The sequence below is a fragment of the Spermophilus citellus genome (assembly GCF_964194105.1).
Source record: "Spermophilus citellus genome assembly, chromosome: X".
NCBI classification, from domain to species: Eukaryota; Metazoa; Chordata; class Mammalia; order Rodentia; family Sciuridae; genus Spermophilus; species Spermophilus citellus.
In genome coordinates, this window is record NC_138190.1 from 25,333,455 (window position 1) to 25,348,745 (window position 15,291).

The 15,291-nt window shown below is 37.3% G+C and overlaps 1 protein-coding gene across 8 annotated transcripts in view; it reads right to left on the bottom strand.

Moving 5' to 3' along the window:
* The window catches only part of DMD (dystrophin), a gene marked incomplete at its 3' end in the record, with an annotated part of 2,539,585 nt that overhangs the window by 37,080 nt on the left and 2,487,214 nt on the right, over positions 1–15,291 (bottom strand). For all 8 annotated transcript variants that reach the window (XM_081277777.1, XM_081277778.1, XM_081277780.1 and 5 more), the window contains one exon: positions 13,602–13,760. In XM_081277777.1, the coding sequence (XP_081133903.1) occupies positions 13,602–13,760 (159 nt within the window). The remainder of the gene's footprint in view (positions 1–13,601; positions 13,761–15,291) is intronic.

Below are 15,291 nucleotides of genomic sequence, written 5' to 3' on the forward strand. Positions count from 1 at the left end.
TAACAAATTATTGCCTACAAAATAAATGTAGTAATGAAAAGTTCAGGACTAAGGCTGTAGTTCTGTAGTAGAGCACTTGCTCAACATGCAAGAGGCCCTGAGTTCCATCCCCAGCACTATACATACACGTGCACACACACACACAAAAAAATAATAATGTTCAATACAAGAGGAAAATAATTCATAGGAAATCCTAACCATTGTATCTGGAAATGAGGCAGACAAACAAAAGCCAAGATAAAAATGGTACGGTCAGTCTTCACTACTCAAATGGCAAACTAGGACTGGAGAGGCTTTAGAGGTGGGTTACTCTAGTCCCCAGGAGTATTACCACTGGGAAAAGTGGGTCTTGATTTTTTCAGACAAATATAGCCAAATATCAAATTTCCATTGTCTGTGGTCAGCAAAAAGCCATAACAGCCTCTAGGAGAATCATAATTTTAAGCTTTGTGTATTCCAGCTTGAGTCTCTGATGTGTAGTTAGACTCAGACTTAAGTTCTCCCAATAAATTCAACTTGATGGCCTGTTTTTCACTTCCTGGCATGCACTACTAAACATTCTTGCCATATCTGATCTTATGGCCTCCTGTATTACAATGACAGAACTAAGAATTGTTTCTTTCAAATAAGTCCCAGTACCTATACATAAATGTTCATAGCAGCATTACACATAATAATAGCCAATAAATGGAAACAAATCAAATGTCCATCAACTGATGAATAGATTTAAAAATCCCAAATACCTATACGATGGAACATTATTTAGTATTGAGAAAGAATGAAGTACTAATACATGTTATAACATAGATGTCCCTTTAAAATATTATGTAAAATGAAAGAAGTCAGTCACAAAAGACCATATGTTGTATGATTCCATTTATATGAAAGGTACAGAATAAGCAAATCTATATAAACAGAAAGGAGATTAGTAATTGTCTATGGCTGGGGGTGTGAGTGGCAGAAAGGAAGAGCGACTGAAAATAGGTATTTGGTGTGTGTCCTTTTTTTTTTTTTGGTGATGGTGCTGGGGATTGAACCCAGGGCCTTATACATGCTAGTCAAGCACTCTACCAACTGAGCTATATCCCTAGCCCCTCCCCCCCATGTGTTCTTTTGGGGTGAGGAAACTATCCTAAAACTGTGTGATGATGGCTGTGCAACTCCAGCAAATATTCTAATCACCAGTGAATTAGATAGCATGTGAATTGTATCTCAATAAAGTTCTTATAAAAAACAAACAAACCAATTTCTAGCTGGGTGCAGTGGTGCATGCCTGTAATCCCAGCTACTTAGGAGGCTTAATCAAGAGGATCCCAAGTTCCAGGCCATCCTTAATAATTTAGTGAGACTCTATCTCAGAATAAAATTTTTAAAAGAGCCAGAGATGTAGCTCAGTGGTAGAAGCCCCTAGGTTGGATCCCCAGCACCACAAAAACAAAGCCAAAACAAAACCAAATTCTAAAACAAAATAAAAAAACCAACAACAGCTGGGCGTGGTGGTGCACACTTGTAATCCCAGTGGTTGGGGAGGATGAGGCAGGGAGATTGTGAGTTCAAAGCCAGCCTCAGCAACTTAGCAAGGCACTAAGCAACTCAGTGAGACCTTGTCTCTAAATAAAATGCAAAATGGGGCTGGAGATATGGCTCAGTTGTTGAGTGCCCCTGAGTTTAATCCCCAGTACCAAAACAACACCACCACCACCAGTAAGTGAAGTTCTGAATTCAATCTCCTAATGTTCTCTCTCTTACTATGAAGGAATCAGACTTTAAACCCTGACATAAAAGAAAAATGCTGTGCATATGCTTACAGAATTATTTACACAGACACTTAACATTTTCAGGTGATGAGTTTAAAAAAGAGCCCCGATATAAACCTATAGAATGTGTGAGTCTGGTACACACAACTTAGATGTTTTCAGTTTAATAGAAAATGATATAACAACCCTGACAGATATTTTAAGGAAATTGGGGAAAGATTAATAAGAGAATAATAAGATAAGAAATGAGAAAAACAAGGAGCCCCAAATCCACAGGGCAACAGGAAAACTCCAAAAGGCAGTCATCTACCCATTTACACAACATATCTATGGAGTCAGAACTGTGGAGATAATGATATGAGACACTGTCCTTTACTCTTGAAGATCTCACATTTCAGTATGTGGGATACAGTTTAGTTCCACCATGATAACGGACTTCACACAAATGTAAAATGACTCACGCTTACTGCTAAAGCTGAAAATACAGGTAATTTCCACTTTTGAAATTATTACCTTGATTTATTAGGATATTATAGAAAAACATAGATTTATTTAAGACCTATAGTGATATCAGACAGAGTGACACCATGAAATAATCCAGAATTTGGAGACATGGAAAAAGGTAATCTTTTAATTATTGAGATATTTATAAAATAAAATGGATATGGTTAGCCATCTGCAGAAACCATCCATTTACGAAAGCAAAACACACCAGGAAAGCATTTCTAAATGGGCTGCTCACAGAGAAGTAAGTGGGCATACCCAATTACAATCAAGTGTACAAGGAGGTCCTTGGTCTTCTTTCGACACATAGTCTTTTCCTAGGAGGATGCTATATTCTCCCCAGGCTTCAACCTCCTTTAAGCCCCTGACTACCTGTCCCCACAATTCATTGCTCCCCAATCCAGACTTCTCTTTTAAAACTCCACACCTGTCTTTCTAACATTCCTCTGGATAAGTCTATTAGCCATGGGCTCTATGAACTGGAACTTGCTAAGCACCAAGCCACACAAGGTTGATAACATTGATCATTCATCTCCTTTAAAATTTCAATACCAGAAAATTAAAACAAAAACAAATTCAGTACCAGGAAGGGAACCAGCTTCTTTAAGTGGTGATATTACACAGAACCACCATATACTAGCTACATATCTTTTAAACTTATACTTTGATCTTATTAAATCTTCTTTTGAGTTGAAAGTTACACCTGTATTCTTATAAGAAAAAAGGGAAGAAGTATCCTCCCAATATGTTGATTATACATCTTTACACCACAATCCAGGAGATACCTCAAGCTATAACAGGCCTTTGCATCTAACTCCTTCAAAAGCAAAATTCATTAGCAATTGTGAGAAACAAAAGTTGCTATCTTTGGTAAATATCTTTCCAAGTTTAGTTAACAAGAACTCCATATAGCAAGTTAATTGTGTCAAATTACTGGTAGAGACTTTTGTTGGTGGCTTGGTTGAAAAGGCAGGTTATCCAGAGGGATATTCCACAAAGAATATAAAGAATTTTCTGTGGTCATGGGAAATGATTTAACCTTTGGATTTTCTAGACTAAAGCATTCTGGCCTCTGGCTCTATAGGGCAATTGCTTCACTACTAGGGAATATCAAAAGCTGCTTTTGTGAGCAAAATCCAGGCTTTACCTGCACATACTTGTTACAATTCTTTCCTCTGATGTTCCTAGAAAGACAATGGTTAGACTTACCTCCTACAGCAAAGAGCCAACTATCCTATCTCTTTGGCTGTTTTTTTTTATTATTTCTATTTTTATTTCTTTTTGGTACTGACTATTGAACCCAGACATGCTTAACCAATGAGTCACATCCCCAGGCTTTTTATTTTGAAACAGAGTCTTGCTAAGTTGCTTAAGGCCTTTCTAAATTGCTGAGGCTGGCTTTGAACTCATTTTCCTCCTGCCTCAGCTTCCCAAGTTACTGGGATTATAGGTCTACACCACCAGGCCCGACATTTTTTGGCTGGTTTTTAAAGTTTAGTACAGACTTGAATTTCTTTACCAAAGAGTGTTCCGAGCAACATTGGGTTAAACAAAGCTCCTCGGGTTTCTTTACTTCTAAACTCTTCTATGCAAATGCTAATGTAATTATACTTTCCAATACAAGTGTTTCCAAAGCTTACCAGTCCTTGGAATCACTTTTCTTAAAAGTACCTCAAAGGTATTCTGCAGAACACATTTTGAGCAACAGTAACCTATATCCTCAGAGAACTATTATCATTTCTTTGGTCTTTAATATGAAGCCTTGTGAAATTACCAAAAGCCACTAAAAAAGCCACATAAAATTTCCCTTGCTCTTTGCTATGAAAATATTGATAAAGGGCTGGGGGTGTAGCCCAGTGGTAGAGTGCTTGCCTAAGAGGCAGGAGGCCCTGGGTTCAATCCTCAGCATCAGGAGGGGAAAAAGTGTTGGTAAGGACACTGCCAATAATCACATCAAGTGAACACCAGTAGAGTTCAGGAACACACATGTAATCCCAGTGACTTCAGAGGTTGAAGCATGAGAATCAAAAGTTTGTGGCTAGCCTTAGCAACTTAGCAACACCATGTCTCAACATTAAAAAAATAAATAAATAAAACAGGGCTGGGGATATAGTTTGGTGACAAAGCAGCCCTAGGTTCAATCCCCAGTACCTAAACAAATAAAATAAAAAGTTCAGAAACCTAAGTTTGCATCTGTTGCTAGTTGTATAGAATGTCCTTCATACTGTAACCCCAAGTGTTCTGTAAACAGCCTTGCCTTCACAGGGTTGTTGTAAGAATTAAGTAAGATAATACATATTCTCAGAACTGATCCTGTCAATAGCAAGTACTCATAGGAAAGCCACTTGTTTTGTTGTTGTTATTATCATGTAGAACCAACAAAATTATAGTGTTTCCTTAGAATGTTGTATGCTTCTTTCACTCAACATTAACAGAATGATAAATCTTTGTTTTCTCTTACGGCTCTGACTACAGGGAATTTCCAACCAAATCTGAAGCTCGACTATGCTAATCCCGACTATGTCCACTGATCTATATATACTGTGGGAATCTTACTGCTATGGCTTTGTAAAAAATCCTTTTTAGAAAGTGTATACATAAAATCAATATAAGAATTTCCACTTGAATGTCCTCAGGCAAACAAAATGTTGTAGGCCCAATTTATAATTCTTTCTTTCTATCCACTGACCCCTTTGCATTTCAATAGTTTTTTCCTGTGTGCACTGTTGTTTTGTTTTTGTTTTAGTACTAGGGATTAAATCCAGGACCTTGTGTGTGCTGTAAGTACTCTACCACTGAGCTACACCCCCAGCCAACCCGGCCCCCCTTTTTAAGTTGTAGGTGGACACAATACCTTTATTTTTATTTTTTGTGTGGTGCTTAGGATCAAACCCAGTGCAATATACCACTGAGCACCAACCCCTGCCCCATCTCCCAGCCTTTTTTAGATTTTATTTTGAGACAGGATCTTGCTAAGTTTTTCAGGATGGCCTCACTAGTGGTTCTCCTGCCTCAGTCTCCCGAATAACTGTGATTATAGGCATGTTTCATTGTGCCAAATTTCTTTCAGATTTTTAATGATCATTTCTCAGTTCCCTAATTAAAAAATTCTGTATCACCCAATTCCTCCCTCTGACTCCTCCTCTTACCTCTTTCATTCAGTGACTTTCCAGTTTCTCCATGCCTTTTTCATTTGTCATCACTTAGACATCTTTAGATCAGAACCTGGCCATCTTTCAGTGGACTGTTTGACTATACTTCTACCAATTTCCATGGCTTTAGTTCCCTGCCTGCATTTATTTTTCTTAATTTTCCCTTCCTCAAAAAATCTTCAGTGTTGTTTGGGAGGCTGAGGCAGGAAGAACTCGAGTTCAAAGCCAGCTTCAGAAACAGTGAGGCACTAAGCAACTCAGTGAGACCCTGTCTCTGAAATAAAATACCAAAAAGGGATGGGGATGTGGCTCGGTGGTTGAATGTCCCTGAGTTCAATCCCAGGAACAAAAAACAAAAAACAAACAAACAAACAAAAAAAAAACACTTTCAGTGTTTAACTGCTTATAGGATAAAATCCAGATTTACAAAGCCCTTTAAATAGTGGTCTCCACCTACTGTTCCACTGCCCTCTCATTCTCCTCATTCCACTGTACTGTCAGTTTGGAAAATTCATCCTTTCCCCTTTCACAACCTGGAAAACTTCTTTTCAGTCTTCAACCTTGAACTCCCTTTTGTGAAGATCTCTGCACTCCCTAAGACAGAATTAATCATTTACCCTGTGTCCCCCCCCCCCCCGAGCACTTATAATACTAGGTTATAATTAATTGTTCATATTTTAATGTCTTTTATTAAACATTGAGCTCCATGAGGGTAAGAATCAAGTCTTATTCATCTTTGTAGTCTCTGCAGTTTTCAAAACACATTAAGCATTCAGTAACTATCTATGGAATTGAATGGAATTATATCCTCAGGCCTGGAAAGTTAACTACAGAAAGTCATGACCATAATCAATTCTACTTCAGTGGGATGGTCTGGTAATGAAGGCCACAAGGAGGATGAGGGTCTTCATGAAAAATCTGAAAAAGGAAATTAGATTCTAAGAACTTTAACTTTTATCCAGCCTATCCTAGGAAGATGGCAGCTGTACCTATAGGATATAAATATTTTAATCACCAGAGGGGCACTTCTGCTTTTCTGTAGTATGAAGGAGTCCTCATGATCATTCAATTCCCTATGCCAAGACTCTAAGCTCACCAGAAAACAATTTGATTTTTGTTCTGATTTCTATGATGTTGGATTCTAAGATATAGGAACCTAGAATGGAATAACAACTCCTGTCTCTGAAAAAACATATATTCCCCATTTTAATAGATATACTATTTGTACCTAACTTCATGCTGTTCCACAAAAAAAAGTTTTAAAGCAGTGTTGATACATTAATTACAATGAGGCAATATTGAACAGAGATAAATAGGAGGAAGGGGAAATAAATTGTCATTCTAGGCTACCCATTCACTTCCATAAATTGGAAGCCAGGAATCAGTCCCCATAGACTTTAATGAACTTTGGATAAACCAAAGAAAATGTAGTGATATTGGACCTGCTAGTTAGAAATTGAGCTTCTGAGTCCTGGGGACTCTACCTGTACCACATGTACCTGTCTTCCCTGCCAGAGTAGAATGGAGATGGTTGGACCCAACTGTTTTTTTTTTTTTTGGTTGTAGATGGGCACAATATCTTTATTTTTATTTATTTATTTTTATGTGGTGCTGAGGATCAAACCCAGGGCCTCATGCATGCGAGGCAAGCACTCTACCACTGAGCCACATGTTGACCCAATTCTTACACAGCTTTTTAAATGCAGCATGTTTGTCCTTCAAGCCCTTCTTTGTCCTTGCCATAAAAGGTCTTGGCTGTCTGATTTATGTGGTCAAACAAGTTCCCTTTATCTAAAAAAGGCTCTGCAGTTCTTTGTTTTGGGGCCCATGTTGCCAAGTGACATGAATGCTTAGTTTCATTAACTTTCTCATATACCACTCTAACTTGAACAAATGTACAAACAGTTATGGGAATTAGTGTCTACTAATTTTCAATGATGTCTACAGGACTTTTTAACATTCCCTCCATTATCCTCCCCACCCCTTCTTTCTTTACCCTGAATTCCTCATCTACCACACTGTCCTCAGAGATGTTCCTCTTCCTGTTCAAGGCTAGGCTCCTCCAGTATTCATAACCCCTCTTCCACCTGCCTCTTCTGGAAAAATGCTCCCATCATTCCCACCTCCCACACCCCTGCACACTCCTCCAGCATTGGAAAGTAATTAGGCAATTTTAAGTAAAAAAGAGCAAAAACTATACAACATCATATGAAATTATCCTGACAACCACAAGTATATTTGCAAATGTTTGCATATGTAGAAAATATCCTTAGATGCTTTTAGAAAGAAGGACACACAAGGGTTGGGGCTGTAGCTCGGTGGCAAAGTGCTTGCCTAGCATGCGTGAGGCACTGGGTTCGAGCCTTAGCACCACATAAAAATTAACAAATAAAATAAAGGCATTCTGTCCAACTAGAAAAAAAATTAAAAAAGAAAGAAGGACACACAAGAAACCAATAAGGGTGGTAGCTTTCAGAACCAGAAACTCCACAATTGGAGAGGATAAGGTTGGAGAAAAATTTCCCTTTTCTCTCTATTCCTTCTTGAACACTTGATTTTTACATATAATACATGCATCTTCCGTTAAAAGAAGAAAAGTAATGAAATGAACACTTTAATGTTCACATCTTCTAGAATTGTACCAAACCCAGTTTTTTCCTTCTGCTATGCACCCTCTATTTAGGTAAACTCAACTCTCACTGTTTCACGTACCACCTATGAGATGGCGACTCAGGGGCCTAACAGCATTGACCCATACCCCTTCTGCAAGCTTCTGAGTTCTTTTTCACAGACTGTCATACATTTATACATGGAGATGTCATCTGGACCTCAACCCAACCTCTCTCATACTCCATTCTTCACCTTCTAGCTACCTAGCCTCCTTGAGGAAGGATCTCCATAGATACTGTCAAATTAAAGGACAGACCTGCTATTCCTCTTCTGAATTATCAGTTCCAGCAAGTTAACTCTCATCTTACAGTATATCCACCAGACCTGGGAATCATTCCTTCCCTCCCAGGACTATCAAACCACCAAAAACAACAACTCTATTTGTCCCCTGGAAGATCACTCAAATCTAGGCTGTCCTCCCCATTTCTATTATTTAGGACTCTAATCATCTCTTTCCTGGGCTCCCATGCAACCTCTAATTTTGGTTTTGTTGTTCCACTATAGTTCTCAAAGTCATTCACGCATCTGAATGAATCTAAGTGTATGTATATAAGCTGCATATGTATAAGAGAGAGGGGCATAAGTGAGAAATAAGGACCTCCTTCCTGCTGACACTCTAGAGGGGCTCTTTGTCCTAGGTGAGGACGCATCAACTCAGCATGCCACCATGCCCTTCCAGACAGACCCTTATCCACCTAACCAGCCCCATTGCTTTCCATTCTTTGCTTTGTTAAAAAAGCAATAATGTACTGTTTCTCTAAATATATTATGATATTCCTCCCCAATACCTTTGTTTATATTCATCCCTGGCTGGGAATGTGCTTTCCTGACCCACTTTAGCTTGGCTATCTTCTCACCATCATTTCAAACTTGCACTCCACTATTATGTATTATTATAATGCTATAATGCCCTAATTTTTTTTTAATTTAAAAAAAAAGGGCCAATGGAAAGAAATGGAATAAAGGTGCCTGAGCCTTTAAGACTGTTAACTATGAGAACAAGGTCCAAAGTCATCAAGTCACTTATAAGGTAAAGGGACAAGTCTATTATTTTCAGCTAGTTCAATTCAGTGATATAAGTATCAAATCTAAAATTTCTTTGAATATAACATAAATAACCTTGTATAATCATTGAAGGAATAAAAAGGAACAAGAGATAATCCAAATTTAGGCTGCATAAGTTCTGGGTATCCAACAACAAGGCATGTGAAAGGTACTGAGTAGGTACAAAGAATCTAGAGTTCTCCATTGTCATGTGACATCTAGTAACAACTTAACTTTAGGCTTCCTGATCAACCAGGTTAGTATTTACCTTTCTTTTAGACTTGGTAATACACTATCCAATTTGTTATGCAGGTAATGAATGACAATAAATCTTTGTGTCTTATAAAGGATAACTTTTTCATTGCTAGGATCATGCCTTAGATTTCAGAGCAAGCCGAGTTCATTTAAACAGTGCAGAAAGAAAACAAAACAAAACAAAAAACTGGCAGTAATTTGAACACCACTAATTTAAGTCAGGTGAGTGCAGGGTTTAATGTATATAGGAAGAAAGTAAGCCTTAGGAACACAAAGCTGAAGACACAGAATGAGGCAAATTCCCAACATTCAACTGATCCCTACCAAATAAAGATGAATTTGAATTTTCTGTGGTAATGAGTAAGAGCTATTTTGCAGAAATGAAATGTAAAGTTTAGATATCTCATTAATGTCACTCGTTACTCAAACTTAGGAGAGACACTATTAGAAAAAATCAGAGTCAAATCTAGCTTTTGCTCAGGGCTTTAGCCTTATCTTTGTAGTATAAACCAATGGGAGAGACCATATGACACCTGGGATTAAGAAAATGGATTTTTAACATTCTAAATTTATGATAAAGCAGTGCTTGTGATAATCAAGGCAGTCTGAAAAAAAAGGTAGTATTTAGAAAAGTGAGCAGGAAAAAAATCCATGAAAGGCTTTTCTCTATGAAATTAGGTTTAAAAGAATTTTTATCCAAAGTACATCATGCATGTGTGTTAAAATTGAAATAGCTCAGCTTCATTTCAATTCATTTATTCATTAATTTATTCAACAAATATTTACTGAATACTATGTACAACAATTGGGAGAAAAGGAATTCTAATGACAGAGATAGAATACTCCTGAGACCCTTCTAAAATAGCCATCTTCTGTTTTCCTAGGAGATTGTGAGGAGGTTTCATGAATAAGCAAAATTAACAGACTCCAATAACATATCTAGTCAAGAATGGAGGTCTCCATGCCTCTATCTCCTTTGCCAACTGTTATTTGGAGATAAGTAATAACTGCAGAATAAAGGAGGGAAAATACCCGAAGATATAGTAAGTACACGTCAAAAACAATTAGGACAATTTAGGTTTAAATATCCTTTCCCATTTTCTGTAAAAGTAGGATCCCATCTGTCATTTATAAAGCCTAATTCTGGCTTGGGAAATAGCCAGCTTGGCAGGCACAGAGAAAGGGCATCTAATGACTTCCTGGGTTTTCTCAGGGGGAGCACAGGAAATGGCAAATTAAAGGCTTCTTAAGCAATAATGAACTCAAAGGTCATGCAAGCAAAGCTATGGCTCTGACGGTCCTTGAGTAGAATTATAAGAAGACAGGATAGAAAGGAAGGAAAGAAGGAAGAAGGAAGGAAGGAAGGAAGGAAGGAAGGAAGGAAGGAAGGAAGGAAGGGAGGAAGGAAATAAGGAAGGAAATCAGACAGGTTGTTTTCAGGAGGGGAGGTCTATAGAGACATTTCTCTGGGACTTGGGAGGAGATATGAATGTGACTAAGTGTTGGGAGAAAGCAAGACACTCATTCTGACCTTTTCCTGAAGATCAAGATAACTTACAGAAAGACCTGCATCAACACAAGATTCCTCATTTTGGAGTTCTAAGTAGCCCTGGTATAATGTTCTCCTTTCTTTCAGAGAACAAATCATCCCATTCTTAGAGAATGATCTTGGATATCTTTCAGAGTAGAGCGGCTGTCACTGTACCACAAGTAGATGAACTGGTTTTTTTCAGGGACATTGGTTCCTTATAAATATTTCCTCAAGTTAAGGTACATTCTGGGGAATAAGCCATGATTCTATGTAAATACCATTTACACAGAATTACTCCTCTTTGTTCTCTGATCCAAGGTAGAGTTGGCTATTTTTAGTCAGAAAAGTCTCGATTTGAATTTAGTTCTACCATGGGCTCACTGTGAAATCTGGGGCAACCTATTGGAACCTCTCTGAGTCTGCATTTTCCTCATTTATAGAAAGGAGAAAAGCTCTTTCTTATAGAGCTTTTAGGAAGATTAAATGATTTAAAATATATTAAAGTGATCTGGAAATGAAGGGTTGGGATGTAGCTCAGTGGTAAAGAGTGTGTTTAGTGTTCATGAGTCCTGGGTTCAATCCCAAGCACACAAAAAAAAGCTTTCTGAAAATCATATAATGATATATAAATGATAGTTATCAGTATTCTTTTTCTTTACTAACACTCTTTGACCTGGTTGCCATGGTATGGGGGGAAAGTGTGCTAATGACGTACAAGATAGAGCTCTTGACCAATGAACTAAACAGATCTATTAAACAAGGGCAATAATCACATACTATAAAAATGTACTGACTCCTCAATAACATCAAATTCTCTTTACAATTTTTTCTATTTGATTTTGACTGCTATAATTATTAAAAATTTAACATGAATGAGTACTAATGATTATTCTCAATAAAGTGGAGGAAAATGCTTTATTTATCATGGTCTTTATTCCTGAACAATTTTATAAATAAGACCCAGAATACAGTTATCATTAAAACAAAAAATAATGTATAATATTACCTCCAGGGTGGTACTCATATAATATCCTTGCTGTATTTTTAGGTTTCCACCAAATATTTTCTGAGTACCCACTAAGTATTCATATTGTGCTGGGTACTTACTACAAAGGACATGAAGAGGATCAGGGCACAGTCCTTGCCTTAAAAGCACTCAAGTACCTCATTACAGGGAGGCCCTGATGGTAACTGATAAAAAGGCAAACTGTCAAGGATTTCTCTAAGAAAAGTCCAAAGTGTTCTGGTAATATGAGCAAAAGATAGATTGCATCTACTGCAGAGCCCTAGGAGGGTTCTATGAGGAAAGTTATTGTGAGCAAAGGTGGGACTCCTTTGTTAGAAAGGGCAGTGGAAGGTTGGGGGATAGCAGGTAGGCTGAGAAACGAGCTTGAAAGTGGATGAGAGCAGGATGTAGTCAGAAATAATAGCTACCACAGCATAGCCAGAATGCAGGGAGTACAAAAGAAGATCAAGTTGAAAAAGCAGGTCATGAGAAAATTGTGGAAGCTTTGAATGCCCAGCGGAGAAGCTGGACTTTCTTGCTTTTTTTTTTTTTCCCTCCCAAGATGTAGTCATTTAATAAAGGAAGAATGTCATGATGGGTCTTGATTCTGGAAAAATGTACAAGTAGTTGATATGGAGGAGTTATTGCAGGGGTGGGAAAGAAACTAAAAGGAAGCAAACCAGATAAGGAGCTATGGCCATAGGTCATAACATATTAAGAGATAGAAGGCAGGGAGTGGCAGGAGAAAGGACTGGATGAATGGCAGTTTGCTTTTTCATCTTGAGGTGACATCCTCCCTGAGGGCAGTGGTTCTCAGACATACTGTGTTGCCTTGATTAAGAGGTCTTGGTGCCTTGGGCTAAACCAAAGAGATGAAAGTACTTAAGTGCAACAAATTTGAGCAATTTCTCCTTTAAAGACTTGCCTGGTGGCATTTGCCTGAAGAAGGCACACTGTGAGTTAGAAATGATTATGTGTAAAGGCTTTGTTAACCAGAGGACCTAGGATATAATAAATGTAATACACCAAAGTAAAATAAAATGATTTGCATTATCCTAACACCACATAGTACTCCAGGTTTTTACAACTTTTTCCTCTCTGCAGTCATTGTGAATTTTCTTTTGCCCTTTTCTTCTTCTACAATTTCTGCTATTTTTATATGAACATTTTTTACAGGTGATGGCTGAGAACTGGAATTACCTCTGTAATCGACTATCATGGTGAACTCAAGTAATGACTTCTGCATTTGATGATGAATAATAAGATGAAATAATCTATTCCCAAATATGACCAAGCCAATGAAGCTACTTTCTTAAATGTTTTGAGATAATACGGCCAAACACATGTAAAAATTATATAGTCATAAAATTACATGACCTATTTTTTTCTTAAATTCTATTCTAAAATATAAAATCAAAGCCACCGAAATACATGCAAAAACCAAGTACCCCATCAGCATTAATCCCTTCACACCTAAAATGAGTTCTTAATCATACTATTGCATTCATTTTCTTCTTTCAGATTAAAAAAAAAAGACAGAGAATCTGCAAATGGAGCTAAACAGATTATTTTAGCAAACAATTAGACACAGAATAACTCTAAGTGAAGATTCCTGGAGCTTCTCTGTGTGTGCAAGTTTATGCACTCTGCTTACCAATGACAAAGCTAGAAAGAAAACTCACCTGTTTTCTTCCTCAAGATCTGCTAGGATTCTCTCTAGCTCCCCTCTTTCCTCACTCTCTAAGGAAATCAAGATCTGGGCAGGACTACGAGGCTGGCTCAGGGGGGAGTCCTGGTTCAAACTTTGGCAGTAATGCTGGATTAACAAATGTTCATCATCTCTGGAAAATAAAATCAAAGGTTTTGGTTTTTTCCCCCCCTTATTTTGCTTTGGGGGTCAGGGACTTGGGTGTGTATGGAAAATAGAAACATTTATTTGCTATTAACAATAAGATCTTATTTCCTGCTTCTAAAGACATTTAGGTACTATTAAAGTTGTGGTCTACCACCCTACAGATGACAATTCAAAGTGTTTTGGGCTGAATTTTCAGGTGAAATTGATTGGCCTATTTACATGGATAAAGAAAAGGTAGGATTATGGAAATACCAGGACTGTGCATTGACCATTTAGCCAATAGTTAATAAGTATGAGAAGACATAATGGTCATTTCATGCTTTGGTACCAAGCCTGTCAAAATATAATCAGTTTGCTAACCCACACTACTGCTGGTACTGATTAGGGGGAAAAATCCTGTAGCCTTTAAAATAATAGAGTAAATATTTTCTTAAGTGGAAGGCAAAGTAACCAAGAAGTGTTGCTTCAGTGAGCTAATTTTAACTTATGAAAGTCATGGAGGCAGAATGGTAACAATAATTAAGCTCTAGATAAATAACTGTTTCATTCAATTACTGTTTCAACAGAAGCACAAAAATCGAGGGGGAAAAGCCATTAAGGTGGCTGATTAAAGAAGAAAGAACAACATATTCCTCAGAGTAAGTCTTAAAGGCTAATCTTAGGGGAAACAGAAGTAAAAAGCTATATTTGGGGAGGCATCAGCAACCTTTCCTGGAAAATAGGAACCCTGTAATATCCAGGAGAAATTATTCTCAGAATGCATTGCTTCAAGGTCCTGGAAAGCCAATTTCCTTTGAGTTATAAAAACTTCACTGTGTTCTTAGTGAGAGGCTAAAGTTCTTTGTATTCCCTCTCTAAACTTAGTTTTAAGTTGAACAAAAAATCTTATTATTTAGGAGGAAGTCCCCCTGATTTAAATTATTTTGGTCCATTAAGCCAGATAACTGGTGAAGATGTGATGAGTCAACTAAAAATAATTATTTGGTGTTAAAAAGAAACATAAGTGAAATCAACCAATCCACTAAACTACTTCCCCAAATCTGCTCTTAAATGTCATTTTTTACCATCCAAAATTGGGTGAAAATGGATTTTTGTCCTGAATTTCATTTAAAAATAAAATTTTTTACCACCTATCTAATTTATTAGTCCTCTTCCCAAATTCTGAAATTTTATTGTTAGAAGTTCCCATTTTTAATTATAACAGATAGTTGTAATTAAGCTTTTCTTCCTATTCTTTTAAGGCAGTCAGTGAATGGTAGCCACTGAATTAATCTGAATGTGTTAGAGTTTCTACTATACAAAATCAGTGAGCCAAAGAGGCAAATCACTATAGTCATTTGATTTGGTTGATTCTTTGGGCATACATTTTCATGTTTAAGAATTTTATATAGGAATCTCTCATTAATACCTTTTTTCCAATAGCTAAGAAAGAAACTGCACAGTTATAACTAGAAAAAGGTTGTTTGTTTATGTGGAGGAACTAAGTCATATACAAACTACAGAGTGCTGACTTGATT